General features: G+C 42.0%; 2 protein-coding genes across 2 annotated transcripts; both read left to right on the top strand.

Annotated features, from left to right (window-relative positions):
- The first annotated feature begins 2,874 nt into the window (after positions 1 to 2,874).
- LOC120898247 lies at positions 2,875 to 9,277 on the top strand. Its single transcript, XM_040303813.1, has 3 exons — positions 2,875 to 3,524; positions 7,015 to 8,113; positions 9,188 to 9,277. Exons 1-3 carry the CDS (start codon positions 2,875 to 2,877, stop codon positions 9,275 to 9,277), a joined length of 1,839 nt encoding a protein of 612 aa, XP_040159747.1.
- Positions 9,278 to 10,717: 1,440 nt separating this feature from the next.
- LOC120894320 (synaptic vesicular amine transporter) lies at positions 10,718 to 13,272 on the top strand. Its single transcript, XM_040296832.1, has 2 exons — positions 10,718 to 11,059; positions 11,136 to 13,272. Exons 1-2 carry the CDS (start codon positions 10,966 to 10,968, stop codon positions 12,566 to 12,568), a joined length of 1,527 nt encoding a protein of 508 aa, XP_040152766.1. The 5' UTR covers positions 10,718 to 10,965; the 3' UTR covers positions 12,569 to 13,272.
- Positions 13,273 to 14,673: the final 1,401 nt, after the last annotated feature.

Genomic DNA, 14,673 nt, shown 5'->3' with positions numbered 1-14,673 from the left:
CATACGATCAGCCAAGTTGATTCCAGAAACAGTCCACTAAACATAAATATGCAGCAGGAAATAGAACGTGTTAGCTATTCAGGTGAAAGATAATGCAATGGATTTTTCAGATATTTTTTGTTGTTATTTTTTTATAGTCAATGTGCAGATTATAAACTTTAAAAATATATATATATATACACATATTCTATATTATGATTCAACGGTGATTGTACGAGTGTGAGGTGTGTTTTTGTTGTCTCACTAATCTATTTTATGGAACAGTAAAACTGAATATCCCTATAAATATATCACATAACTTGCGTTCTATTGTAAAATATTAAAATAAATGCCTCTAATAAAGGGCCATGAAACTTGGAGATATGTGGTAAGGGGGCACCATGATTATAAACACCATGCTAACATCTTTGCTAGACGAGCCAAGGGATTGCAGATACTCCATTATTATTGCTTTGAAACACTTATATTGTATTCCCATTTGACCTAATATTAACTTCATAAGCAAAGTTCGAATGGTTTAAACCATTTAAATAAAATGTTACCGTAAGTTCCAGCAAATGCCGGATGTGGTAAGGTTTCATCAGAACCGTTAAATTGACAATTACTGGCTATCCAAATAAAATCGTTACACATAAGTCATAAGAACCTACGTTATCATCATACGGTTATCCTTAAAGGGACGCCCTTTGTTTATGTTATAAAATTCTATTAGGATTTTATTTATCTGCGGAAACGATGTGTACAACATATTTAAGTTGTAAAATTCCATTGTACTTAGTTGAGTTCAAATCTTTCTCCCTTGTATTTGATAACGACCCGTAAACGCTTTTCAAAGTCATTGAAAGCCGCATGCACAATGTCATTCGGCATTTTCTCCCAAATCTTCACTCAACGATTCCTGAATTCGTCCTCATTCGATTCGATTAACGGCATCAAGCTTTGCAAGCATATTTTCTCAAATACTGAATCTGCAGGCCATTCAGATGAGCTGATGAAATAAGGCAAATTCTACTAACGACATGCTTGAACGTTCGAAGTTTTACGGGCTGGCGCTGAATCCTGCTGATGGCAAAAACTGTATTTTCCAATAAGTACGCTAGTTCAAGGCTTCGAACGGCTTTTCATAACGTGTTGCAAAAAGAATCGTATTAGTTATATAACGACTTCTCGTGTACGACTTTCCATGATAAATTATTCAATAGTTTTGGTAGAAAATATTTTTGTTAATTTAGGAATTTTCAAACAAATCAAACAGAGTTTCTACTTTATCAATTTGATTCATATTAAAATTGTTTTTGCTGTGCTTCTAGTACAAAGGAATGGAAGGCCATCAGTTTCGTTCGTACCTTCGTATTCTTTTGGTATTTTGAAAGCTTTAGTTTTTGACCGTATGCCTAAGTGGTTCTTTTTTACGAATTTGACTGATCAATTTAAACAACCAGTGTGATATTATCTTTGTAATATTATTTTCGTGGATATCCATGCACTAGACTATGTATGACTTTGTATGTAATCGAATTTAATGTCTTAGTGGTTATCGAAAAGTTCCTCCCTATGATATTCTTAATTTGATTTTGATAAATTTCGACTTAAAAAGAGGACATTATACACGCTAAAATACGGTACACCTATTTTAGTTGAACGCCTATGTTAATTACAAACAATGGCAATTTCCCTTTTCCCTATATAGCTCTCCAAACCAACTCAGGTGATAAAGTTTGATATCGTTCTACTGCTGGTACATCATGAAGGCATGATCCATAAATACGATGATTTTACTTGATCAAAGTTAGCTAAAGAGCCATCAATTTTTCTTTCACCAGCGTGCGCAACCAATATCTAACAACCTTACTACTATTTTAATCCTTTGCTATTGTTTGGAGAGCTTAACTGAAAACAGGCAGTATTTGTTTCGAAAAAACGGAGAACAAGCTGTAAAAAAAATCTTTTGTTTGACAAACCGTGTCAAGAAACACAATAAAAGAGGTCTCGAGTACGTGTATCAGTTGCCACCCAGTTGATATGAAAGATTATGATAGTTTTGTTTGCTTCCAATCTTATTTTAAATTACCTGAAGGTTCACTGTTATATTTCTAGTCACTGTTATATGATAGTATTTTTCATCATTAAATGATTTAATTGGAGTTTTCATTTCGTCGAAGTCTATTAGTGTAGCTGTTCTAGTTCAAGTGCTGTTTTAGTACGTTTAAGCAACAGTAGTGGCCATTGCACTGAAAGAAAAACACATACACTGAAGACTTCTCCAGTGTTCCGTGTTAAGCTCCCATTTAAAACTTCCATTCTGTCCTGATGATGGAGTGAAACACTTTCATAATAACGTAACAGCAAACCTCCCAACATTGTTATACTCATTCTGCAGTTCATTAGCTCCTATAAAACGAACGGAGCGGCAAACAAGTAGAAGCGTTAACCGTCAAATCACACAATACCTGTTGAGTCTAATGGTGCCATGCAATATTGATGGCTGTAATGTTCGTTCTATTTTACACTGCGACAAACCCAACCGCCGGAAGTTAATCGTTGGTGTTAACGTGCGTGCGTGACAATATAATGGGTCTCCATTTTGTCACCGATAAGCATCACAATCAATTGTTTATCAACCTTTTTAACAATCTCGTTCATCAATTTATTCAGGCAGGAAAGCTTCCTTTGCGTGTATATAAGCAGCTCCACTGGAAATGGGTAGTTTCAGTGTGTTTTCACTCGTGTTACCCCGTTTCGTGCAAAATGCACTTTCCAAAGGTGTTGTTTCTGGTGTGTTCTATAGCAGTACGGCTCAGCAGTGCCGGGATTGAGGTGAAAGCGACCACGACCCGTTGCTATTCGCCCGCGTTTCTAATGTACGAATCCATGATGACTAAGTTTCTGGAGGGCTACCAAACGCTCACGACCATCATCGGAGACGATACGGTGGACAATGCCATCATTGAGGCGATCAAGTGTCACCGAGTGAATATGTTGCAAGCTTCGTACAAGCTCTACACGGTCGATACGTACTTCCAGTCGGCCGAGAGGGATCGAAATGATCCAACCTATGGCTACAATCTCAACCCTTACCCGCTCTGGGAAGCGTTGTACTGCGAGGCGAACGTGTCCATGGTTATGGAGGAGGTTCTGCCGGCGATTGCGTTTCGCAACCCGGTGGCCCGGGTGGTGCTGCTCGTACGCGGCATCGCAAAGTACGATATGCTGCAGTTCTTTCGCCGCGCCTGGACACGGTACAAGATGCTGGACATTCTGATACTGAGCCGCATCGACTATCAAACGTTGCTGGTGTGTCTGTTCAACCCATACCTGACCGGGCGGGACGAGATGGCGGACGAACGCAACATGTTCTGCTATCATCTGCGCACGATGGAAGATGTGGCACAGTTCAACCAGGAGGCGCAGCGGTTCACTTACGAGCGGATTAACAACCTGCATCACTATCAGCTACAGGTGGCCATTACGGATGTGGAGCTGATGTCGAAAGCAGTTTACTTTCAAAACGGGTCGATTCATCGGTAGGTAATTGATTGGTTGCTGTAGGGCAATTGCAGTAGAAAGATTGATTCTATTTATCAGTGCAGTCTATGTGGCAGTTAAGTGCAAGGTTGATTCAAATACGGTTATAGAACGTAATGAACATTCCCATTAAGTTTTAACTCATTTTTAGTACATTTGCTTCGCGTCATTCAGCCGTACCGGCGAACACGTTCGATCCTGGGAACGTTCGCCGCGACGCTCATTTTCACCCAGTTCATAGCCCTCTAGATCAAAAATTAGAAAACCGTATACATTTTGTACTGGCCAACCTAGTGGTACAACCCTGTCCACTCATGAGCGACGAATGTTTCTCGTCGAACGAGTTCGCCGGTATGGCTGATTGATAACATCCTGTTGATTTAGTATTATTATGTTTATGCTGCCACCACATTGTGCATTTGCATTGAATTATGACGTCACAAACTACTGAATATTGTATTCTATTACTCAGCCATACCGGCGAACTCGTTCGACGAGAAACATTCGTCGCTCATGAGTGGACAGGGTTGTACCGCTAGGTTGTCCAGTACAAAATCTATATGGTTTTCTAATTTTTGATCTAGAGGGCTATGAAATGAGTGAAAATGAGCGTCGCGGCAAACGTTCCCAGGAACGAACGAGTTCGCCGGTACGGCTGACTATCTTGGTTTATATCTATGGTTTGGCAGGAAAAGCCATAAGCCCTTTTGTATATTATACCCGTTTTGGTTTGTTTAAACGCAGGACTAAACACAAATAAAATATTTCATAAACGCGAGCTATGTGCAATTCTAAGCACAAATCCTAAACAAGCCATCCACAAATTACGTAAGACTCGTAGGAGTAAGGAAGAGTACCTTTCAGCGGTATAATTTGTTATTGGTAGATGTTCGATAGATGCTCCAACTACTACTACTTAGGAGTAAATTGTTTCATAAAACTATGCTAATTTTCTTCTTAACCAAAATTAATCTATGCTTTCGAGTTCTTCGTTAATACGCCCTATGAAAATAAGCGTTTTAAAACTTCCCCGAAATATGAAATATGAACAATTTCATGAATTATTCAACTTTTTCATTGACTGCTAATGCATTGCATATGATATGCATATGCATATGAATATATGATTTCCAATTAATTCAAAATATAAAAAGACATATCAGAGAAATGGAACATGTCCATCATGAGTTCATAACGCATTGAAAAACACACTGTTTTTATCGAACTTGAAAAAAAAAACTGTATTTATAGAACTTGAAACTCACTGAACCATACTGGGCGAAGCTTGGCTGCAAGAAAGAAAGATCCACTGCGCAACATGCTATGTTATTCTTTCTGGTATAATGAGTAAAATACTTCACAGCTTCGTCAGAAAAAGATAGAAGAATTAAATTTTCTACGGCAGTTTTAATTCATAGGGGCCCTTCACGATTCTAGTTAGCTTTTTTATATAGACTTTGACAGTTGGAGGCTGGAATCATTTAAACACTCCATACAAAACCGCACACAACACTAGCCTACGATTTTCAGCCTAGATTATTTAAGCTAGAATGCTAGAAAAAGATTCGAGTATCTGCTCGAAAAAGGGGCAACATAAGGTGATGTTTTCATTTATCCCAAGGTGCAACAAAGAGATCAGGTGGTGGAATCTAGAATCAAAGTGTATGTATTTTTTTTATAGAGACTTCGAGCCGGTTAGCATCATTCACCTCTTTTATTAATTTAATCAATTCAATACTTAAAAACTAACATTCTTATTTGCAAGCCATTTGTGGCTTGCAAATTACCTTATACCGGGAAGTCTCGGTTTATTTAAAGCTATTATCTGTTGATTTTATTAAAACAGTGTCTGTTACAAATATGGGTTTGGTTAGAATTATTTATAAAGGTTAGTAATACGAAGGAATTTTAAAAGTTTACGCTGGCAATCTCTGTCTGACGAGAGGATGACGCTGTGGTTCAATTGCAGGTGATGCATTCCGCTGTATAACCATGGAATTCGGTTAAGATGTGGCTGATGGTGATTTCGATGCCACAGAAACTGCATATTGGTGGGCTGGATTTTTGCAATAAAAATGTGTGGGTGAGCCGGGTGTGCGTGATATGATTCTATCATATCCTACCCGAAGTCGTGATATGATTCTCTGGTCTTGGTGTGATGGATGGTCTCTCCATGGTGGTGTTGTTGTCTTGATGGTGCGCACGAAAGAGCGGCCGCTGCTAACCCAATAACCATTCCAACTATTGGCGATGATGGTTTTGCTAAGGCGAATGGAGTCACGGTGTGAAAGAGTGTTATGGCAGCAGGCCGGGTTATTATGTCCTGCGTTGGCTAGCGCGTCTGCTATTTCATTTCCCTGAATGCCTGTTTGAAATTTAGCAGAATGTGACTTGGTGTGAATTCGGTATATTGCATAGTTGTTGGATGTGCGGGTCGCTGGTGGTTCCAGATTCAAGTGCTTGAAGGACATTTGCACTGTCTGTGAAGATCACGTTGGGTTTGTCTCTGCGTAGGACTTCGTCAGCAGCAATAACCTGGGCTATTGCTTCTGCGATGAAGATTGAGGTATAGTCTGGATGACGCTATTTTTGATGCTGGTGTAGATTCCACAGCCAGAGGATCCATTTTGTACTGTTACGTCAGTGAAGATCAGATGGTGGTTAAGGTATTTTTGCTGCACAAGTTCAGCAAAACGACGGTTTGCAATGAGACTATTGCAAGCAGCCCGAAGCTGATTATTAGGGACGACAACCGATTTGGATGAGTTTGGTGACTGAGGGGAGTGTTTGTTGTGTTAGCGTGATGAAATCAGCGATTTCCCTTTGGATATGATATGAAAATGTTTTTCTCCATCATTTGTCCTGCAGCTACTACTATCAAAGTGTATGTACACCAGGTGATCTCATAGCATGTTTTTATAACCAAATTTGAACGTCAGTTTTTTGACAAACAATTAAACAATTAAAAACATGTTTAAAATCGTCATTCAGAAGCAGAAGCGATAAAAATCAGCCTTCCAAATACATACATCTTGGGATAAGCCCACCTGTATACATTACTCACTTTGATAGCTGCTCGAAAACTGCTATACAATGCAAACAGCTCAAAGGCAGGTATTTCAGTCTACGATCTTAAAAGGAAAAGGAGCCCGTAGACATATTTTTAATCAAAATGATTATGAAAATGGTTGTTTGAACTGAAAATCCATAGTTGATAAAATACTACTCCTAAACTAACACATATCAATCAATTTGTCTTCAATGAAAACCATTCTCTATTTAAATATTATTTTTCCAACTATCTTCTGAATTGAAAAGTATATTTTAAAATGCTCGAACGCTCTACATTGCATAATGCTAAAACATTTTAATTTGTTTCTTCTTTAAAATACATCAACATCGACCAAAACACCAGCACTGTTCAACTATTATAAATGTAATATAAACGATTAATTATCTGCATCTTCTTTATCTGCTACATCCCTTAAGCTATCAATACCTGGACGGAGAGATGGTGGAAATTTTTCGCCAAAGAATGAACTTCACCATCAAATATCTCGAACTAAACTACCAAGAGTCGGTCGGCTTCATTTCATCGAACGGCAGCATCGGTGGATCGCTGAAGATGCTCGAGGAAAACACGATCGATCTAGCGGCCAACTCGCGCTCGATCATGCAGCACCCCATGCGCAACCTGCAGTACGTCCATTTCCTGTGCCCCATCCGGTTGGTGTTTGTGGTCCCGTTCAACTATTTCGCCAATCGCTACAAGATGGTCTTCTTCCATGCCTACTCGCTGCAAATGTACCTCACGAACATTGCCATGGCCGTGCTCATACCGTCCCTGCTGCTGGTGCTGATGCGCCGTGACTTTTCCGTACCCGCGTACGTAAAGGAGTCGTTTCGCATTCTGGCGATTGTGTTTGCGTGCAGCGTCGCCTTGCCACGGAACACGCGCCATCGCCTGGTGCTGATGGGGTTGATGTTTTACAGCATCGTGGCCTACTCCGCCTGGCAGGGCATTACGATCGTGCAGCTAAACCAGGACGACGAAAAGCTGCGCAACATACAAACGCTCGAGGAGCTGGCCGAAACGGACCTGGACCTGAAGGCCATCGTCACGTTCGGCAATGCGATTCGCGGCAAGGCGTGGAATGGGAGCGATGTGCGGGGCCGCATTGCAGCGCGGCTCGATGTACAGTGGACGCCGTCCAACATCAGCATCATACCGGAGGTGGCGGACAATCGTACAACCGCGGTGCCGATCATAGAGTACTTTGTGGAGGTAGTGCGATCGCGCTACTTCGACTCGGTGCGCAAGCGCAGCAAGGTGTACTTCATCCATGAGCCGTTCATCGAGTATCTGACCGCGATGGCACTGCCGAAGAACTCGCCACTGTTTCCCACCATCCGACGGCTGACGATGAGCTGTCTCGAGAATGGAATCGTAAACTTTCAGCTCTCGCTCATACGGCACAAGGGCGTGCTGCTGCAGATCGCCCAGAATCGCAACAGAACTTTGCGCGACGAACCGCCGGCAAGAAAGGTGAACCTGTTCAACATGCGCTTCGTGTTTTACGTGTATCTGGTAATGAATGGAGGGGCCATTTTGGTGTTCTTTTTTGAACTAGCTTACCATCGCCATCAGAAGAAGCGCACAACATTGCGCAGAAATCGACGGTGGGTACGGGCAAGACGTTCTTCGATTATATGGCCATACATCGAGTAAGCGGGGAAATGCATACTAGTGATGAGAGCTACAGATTGGATACGTGAACCCACTCCATCTCCGACGTACTTAATACGGATCCAACTTCAAAATAAATATGGCTCCGAATCCGACTACTCCGTACGAATGCAAATCCAATTGGCTCCGAATGAAACCGAATTACTTCGCTCAAATTCAAATGTTTGCTATTGAATCTGTTTCACTACCATTCTTGAAAAGTACTTACACTACAAAAGCAAGTTATCAAGCAATCCTACACACTTAAAAATATTTCACGACCTCGGTTAAAAATACTGCCGAAATCCGTCGGCTCTTTCGATTCTTGCTGATATGTCAGTTGAAAAATCCCAGTAGCCGAAAATCAGTACCGTTTAAAACTGAAATATCAGTTAAATAAATATTTGAACCGAAACTCGGCAACACAACTTGCCGAGAACATACGTTAACACAGCTGTCACGGAGCTCGTCCGTCAAAATAACCGAGATTTCAGCTTTACTATTTGAATTAGCCGAGGCTCGGTATTCTATCTGTCATTCGCCATTGTGTTAATCTCGTGCTAATGAAGCGAAAACCTTTCGGAGTGATGTTGTGATGCAAAATTAAAAGTGTAAAAATATAAGAGAAAATGAGTCTCTCAGCGTGAAAAAAAACCGAGTGTCAGTAGCGTGCGATCGAGCACGGGTATGGAACGGGGTTGGGTTAGGAAACTCCATCAGCGCACGCAACCGGTGCTCTTCAGAGCGTCGCTCGGAGCAGTCTCTATTGAAGGATCATATGTGGAAGCTAATCCGATTGGTTCAACCTTAGCCAGGCCGTTCAGATTTCCAGGATTCATTTCCAGTCACCTACACGAGTAAGTAAGTATCAACACTCGATCACATGAAATCTAAAAAGGGTTCACTCAGACTTGTTTCACTCTGCCTGCTTTACAGAACCGTGCCAGTTCCAGTGCCCGCTCCCTGTTCGGCTCATTTTCCTGTACCGGTACCACATCCAAACGCTGTGCCCCATCCGGCGGTTGAATCGGCGCCTGTCCCAACGCTTCCCATCACATCAAAAAAACCCATTTGATACGCAAATAAAATCACTAAAATAAAAAAAAAATTAACCGAGATTCGGCAAAATTTTTTAAGAGTGTAGCTTCTAGCTACTAACATTGCTGCCTTGATAGCTACCGCCCATCACTAATTCCCACCAACACTAATTGACTCTCATGATTGACACTTCATCAAAAGTATTAAGCTGTTTTTATTCTTTTTAGCAAATCTTCTACACATTTATCTTTGGAAAAGTATTGGAAAAATAATATTTAAAATAAAATAATCCTCGAGACGCCATGCGTAACGCCTGATAGTAAAATCTCACTCATGAGTCTTAGCTTAATGGAGGCGCCTAGTGGTTTGATGAAAAATACTGTAACATGATTTTTTGACAGAACAGGTAACATAGAAAAAATAAAAGACAAATTATTATTTTTTATTTCAATTATAAATACAATTGCGGTGTGAAGAACAATCCTGTGAGCAAAACAGGATCTTTTTCTTCATTTAATATTTATACGAATGAAAATAATTGAAGTTACAATACATTGAAGGAATTCCAATAATAAAACCAATTTAAAAGCTTATTAAATGAATGACTAAAAAAAATAAATATTTTTATGAGTTTAAGTATCAGAAGCGATGAAAACTATTTTTAAAAGCTATTAATTTAAATATCATGTTTTAATTTGTAACTTAACTAATTAAAAAGTTGCAATGAAAGTCTATAATGTTACTAAGAATGTATGTACATGGAAAACTTTCTAATGCCCTGTGTGTACTTAAGCTCATTTTAGATGATTTAGTCTGAGATTTTTGTAACTATGTTTTAAAATAAAAAAGCCTTCACAAAACTCTGTTCATTCTGAAGTTTCATAAAATAGAATAAATATCACTTTTTAAGAAACTTCAATTTTCCTATTGAACTTGTACACAGAAAAATGAAACCATACTTTGATCTGATTAATATACTTATTTATATTTTGTACTGAAAAACAATTAAACAACAACAAAAAAGTTGTGAAAATATAATTGTTGTAAAACAAACGATTTAGATATATTTGGCCTTCTTGTTCTTGAGAAAACAGCAGTAACTATTTCAAAGAATGAGATTAAATTTTTACAAACCAATTGATGCAATCTCATCAGCTCATAAAATCCATCCAATGTTTTATTACAACATTTCCAATACAAAGGAACAAGTACTGGGCGTCTCCATTGCATCGCTCGTGCATTGCTTCGGCAGTGAGTTACTCATTAAACTTCCGTTGCCATCGTTACCAGAAAAAGAGCTCTCTCGCACTTACGCTCTCAATAATAAACACTCTCCCGGCTATGAGACGATGCGAACGCGCGCTCCAACGCAAACAAAAGCGTACAAACGGTGCTGCTGCCAATCGTTAACAGACGCAACGACGCACAGGTTTCACCCACTTGTTGAACAGGAGAGTTTCGGCCGACCAATTTGGCCTTTTCATCCGGATACACGATACACGTTACGGTGGTAGCAAAAGTCGTTAGCCATAATCTACCGACACGCCGTTGTGTGAGGGTGTGCTTTTAAGTGAGCAAGTGAGTCGCAGTTTGAAGTGATTTGTTGGAAGGCAGCGAATACGTTTTTCTGTTTAAATTACAGCAGGCAAACAAGTACAACAACCATCTGCTACAATATGTTATCGATGGATAAGCGCCACAGTCGTGTAGTTGTCGCGATGGTTGTGTACATCTCCCTGTTCCTCGACAACATGCTGCTCACAGTGATTGGTAAGTGGTGGTAAAAGTTACTGAAAAGAAAGACCCCCTCCCTGACTGGTTAGCTTCATTTTTCGCCTGCTTTTAGTTCCCATCCTTCCCGACTATCTGGTGCAGTTTCACGCGACCGTGCCAGCGAGCGTCATCTACAAAAACTTCAGCCTCCACTACGTGCCGAAGCTGATCGGTGCGGTAAGCGACGGGGCGGTCATCGTGCAGCCCACCAGTCCACCCACCGATCAAACGATTGAGCAGGAGAACGGCTCTATCGGCATCCTGCTCGGGGTGAAAGCGCTCGTGCAGCTGGTAGCGAACCCGCTGGTCGGCAACGGAACCGCCCGCTTCGGCTACTGCATTCCGATCACGTTCGGCACCGTGAATCTGCTGCTGGCGTCGCTGATCTTTGGCTTCGGCACGTCCTACACCTCCCTGTTTGTGGCCCGTGCCATCCACGGGCTCGGGTCGGCCTGCATTGGCGTGTGCGGGATGAGCCTGGTTGCGCAGCTCTACACCGCCGAACCGGACCGCCGGTCGAAGGTGATGGGCACGGTGCTCGGCGCGATGGCGGTCGGTGTGCTGGTGGGCTATCCGTTCGGTGGCATTGCGTACGCAATGGCCGGCAAGGCAGCACCCTTTCACGTGCTCGCCGTCCTGTGCGCGGCCAATCTGGTGCTACAGTACTTCCAGCTGGATCTCAGCCCGTTCCGAACGATACATCCATCCGGCCTGCCGCGGGATTCATCCTCCACCAACACGACGGCGATGGCGAGACGCGCGACATGGTGGCCACTGCTCAGCAACCCACTGATCCTGATGGTGGTGGGTGGCATCTGGATCTCGACCTCCGCCATGGCCATTCTGGAACCGTGTCTGCCCATCTGGATGATCAGCCAGCTGCATCCGAAGAAGTGGCAGCTCGGCACCGTTTTCATCCCCGACTCGATCGGGTACTGGGTGGGGACGAACTTTTTCGGCTCCGTCGCCTATCGGTTCGGACAGATTCGGGTAGCGGTCGTCGCGCTGGTGCTGGTGGGCAGCTCGTGCATTCTGCTGCCCTCCGCCAACACGGTGGCGGGTCTGCTGTTGCCCCATCTGGGCCTCGGGCTGGGGATTGGGGTGGTGGATGCGGCGCTAGTGCCACTGCTCGCCACGCTGGTTGACGCGCTGCTCGGAGGTACGACCGAGGACAGCGATGGGCAGCTCAGTTCGGAAGGGGCAACGGGCAGCGAGCACGGCTATGGGGCGGTGTATGCGATCCAACAGATAGCGGTCAGCGTGGCTTACTCGCTCGCACCGATTGTGGGCGGTGAGCTAGTGCCCGTTATCGGGTTTGCCACGGTTTTACGCGCCCTCGGCACACTGAACTTACTGTACGTGGTGCTGCTCGCCTGTTCCTCTAGCCTGCGTAGTGGGGGAACAGGGACGGCACTGCTTCCCGGCAGCTGCAGCAAACAGACCGCTCTACCGCTTGCCAACAGTGAGCCGACGACGTATAGGCGCTTTTACAACAGTGTCGAGTAAAAGGGGAAGACAGGGTGGGGCGACCAATCGTGCGTGAAATGGAATTAGTCTTTATCTCGTGCCAGCCAGACGCTGTCGATACTTTAAGCCCGTTCAATAAGGCCACCGTCCACGATTGAACGAACGATTGGGACCATTTGGCGGAGCCCTTAATCTTTAAAATATACACAGTGAGTAGTGAATGTATGTGTGTGTGTGTGTGTGTGTGTGTGTGTGTGTGTGTGCGTGTCATCTCTTACCGTATTGAAACCTCGTAAAAATATAAAACAAAAATTAAAAACAAGTAACAGAACAACGCTCGAACGTGATAAGTGCTTGAGTGCTTTTTTTCGATATGTTTAGTTATCGTGTGAAAGTGAACTGCTGTTCGCGTTTTGATGAAATGGGTTGTTGAGTGGACTGTTCATATTTTAAGATAAAGCAACTTCATCCATCACTTATCACGCTTGCACCACACACAGTGGTCGGCAAGATATAGTGTCAACTACTTACAATTTTACATTTTTTCCAATTTTTTGTGAAATTTGAAGTTATTGTACTGCTTAGGTTTTTAACCATTGGTCGTTTTATGCTTGTAAATGGGCAGTACCAAACCATGATGAAAATGAGAAGTTTGCTTTAAGAAAACATATTTTTTCGAAAAATTATCAAAATCACTTTGACAAAATAAAGTTAAAAATTTTATGATTCTAAAAAATTTTTTTAACAATCTATAACAATAATCCAATCGTTTGTTTGCATTCTTCTGGCATTCCAGTCTTGTTTCAGCTTCTTTGACGTGCGTTTTTACCAAATTTCAAAAAGTTTATCGAGTTCTGCATCTAGTTTTTACATCTGTTTCGTCTCAAGCGTTATCAGAGCTTTAAATTAAAATTTGATCTGTTTGTTACAACTAGGATTTAGACTTTGTGGAAGACATTCAAGGTGTTTTATTCCATACGAGTTGGAACAGTGAACAAAATGCAAAATGTCATGAGCGTCACAAGATATTCACCAACGAAAATAATGAACATATCCGTGGCAGATTGATGCTCATTGCTGATACTCGATAAAAGTGTGTCATGACATGCCGAACGCGACATATGAATTCTTGAGTCCATCGCGATACTCTGAATGACAAGCTTAGCTTAATGCCGGCGCAAGCATAATCAAGATTTTTTCTGGCTGTGCTGCCAAATGCCACTGTTTCAGTCACCAATGCTCATGACTGAAACGAAGCTCAAATCAGCTCACGTACACAACTGAGATGACGACAGTGATGAGGCTCAAACAGTTGAAGGATCAATCACATGCTTGGTGACATTTTCATTAGCACCCAACTCTTGGTTCACTCACTTGGTCACGACATTGTTGTCGGCGATAATCACGACATTCTTGAAATATACTTGGCGTGTAGGCTCAAGCAGCTAAATGAGCATGCTTTCTCCCTCTGTCTGTTTTGATTATCTGGTCCAACAGAGCGAGAAAACATGCTCATTATGTTTCTTGGAACCACTCGCAAGCACAGTATTTCTCCCATGACCATTGCGATGATCACGGACTGAAAATGTCGCCACCAAGTGACTGACCAAGAGTTGGTTGCACACAATGTCACCAAGTATGTAATGGTCGCAACAACTAGTTGAGTCTCACCTCTGATCATCGCAATAGAGCTCGTAACGCTGACACGATTTTGTTTCAACAGGAATTTGTCATGACTATGTCGGTGATATTTTGCAAAACTGATCTCAGTAAAAAAGTCATGACATAGTGACTGACCAAGCGATGGTCACAAAAATGTCGCAAATGTTTTATTCAATCGAATCGAATAATACTTCTTGAATGGCCCCCACATAGTCTTTATTCTGATCCTATGAAGATTTAGTGTGAGATTTTCGATGCAAGTGGTAAAAATAACATGATAAGGAAAAATGTTAAGGCTCTTGGGAAGAACCAATGTCTTTATTTTGTCACACGGAATTTTCATGAAAAAAATGTAAAACATGTAAAATTCAAAGTAGTAGGCACTTAATTTCGCACACCACTGTAGGCCAACGAGTAGACGAAATTGCAAAACTTAAAAAAACTAAAAGGAAATTTATTCTGGCTGTTGAAAGTTTTTCATT

The sequence above is a fragment of the Anopheles arabiensis genome, chromosome 2 (assembly GCF_016920715.1).
Source record: "Anopheles arabiensis isolate DONGOLA chromosome 2, AaraD3, whole genome shotgun sequence".
Classification (NCBI taxonomy): domain Eukaryota; kingdom Metazoa; phylum Arthropoda; class Insecta; order Diptera; family Culicidae; genus Anopheles; species Anopheles arabiensis.
Note: the sequence above shows the minus strand (reverse complement) of the source record. Positions and strands in the feature narration are given on the sequence as shown.

What these genes read in the sequence shown, in the direction of transcription:
- LOC120898247 (XM_040303813.1), top strand. Translation starts at nt 2,875, where the DNA reads ATGACTAAGTTTCTGGAGGGCTACCAAACGCTCACGACCATCATCGGA. An exon ending in CAAAACGGGTCGATTCATCG is followed by an intron (nt 3,525 to 7,014) that starts GTAGGTAATTGA and finishes ACATCCCTTAAG; the next exon opens with CTATCAATACCTGGACGGAG. An exon ending in TCGTGTTTTACGTGTATCTG is followed by an intron (nt 8,114 to 9,187) that starts GTAATGAATGGA and finishes CCTGCTTTACAG; the next exon opens with AACCGTGCCAGTTCCAGTGC.
- LOC120894320 (XM_040296832.1), top strand. Translation starts at nt 10,966, where the DNA reads ATGTTATCGATGGATAAGCGCCACAGTCGTGTAGTTGTCGCGATGGTT. An exon ending in CATGCTGCTCACAGTGATTG is followed by an intron (nt 11,060 to 11,135) that starts GTAAGTGGTGGT and finishes GCCTGCTTTTAG; the next exon opens with TTCCCATCCTTCCCGACTAT.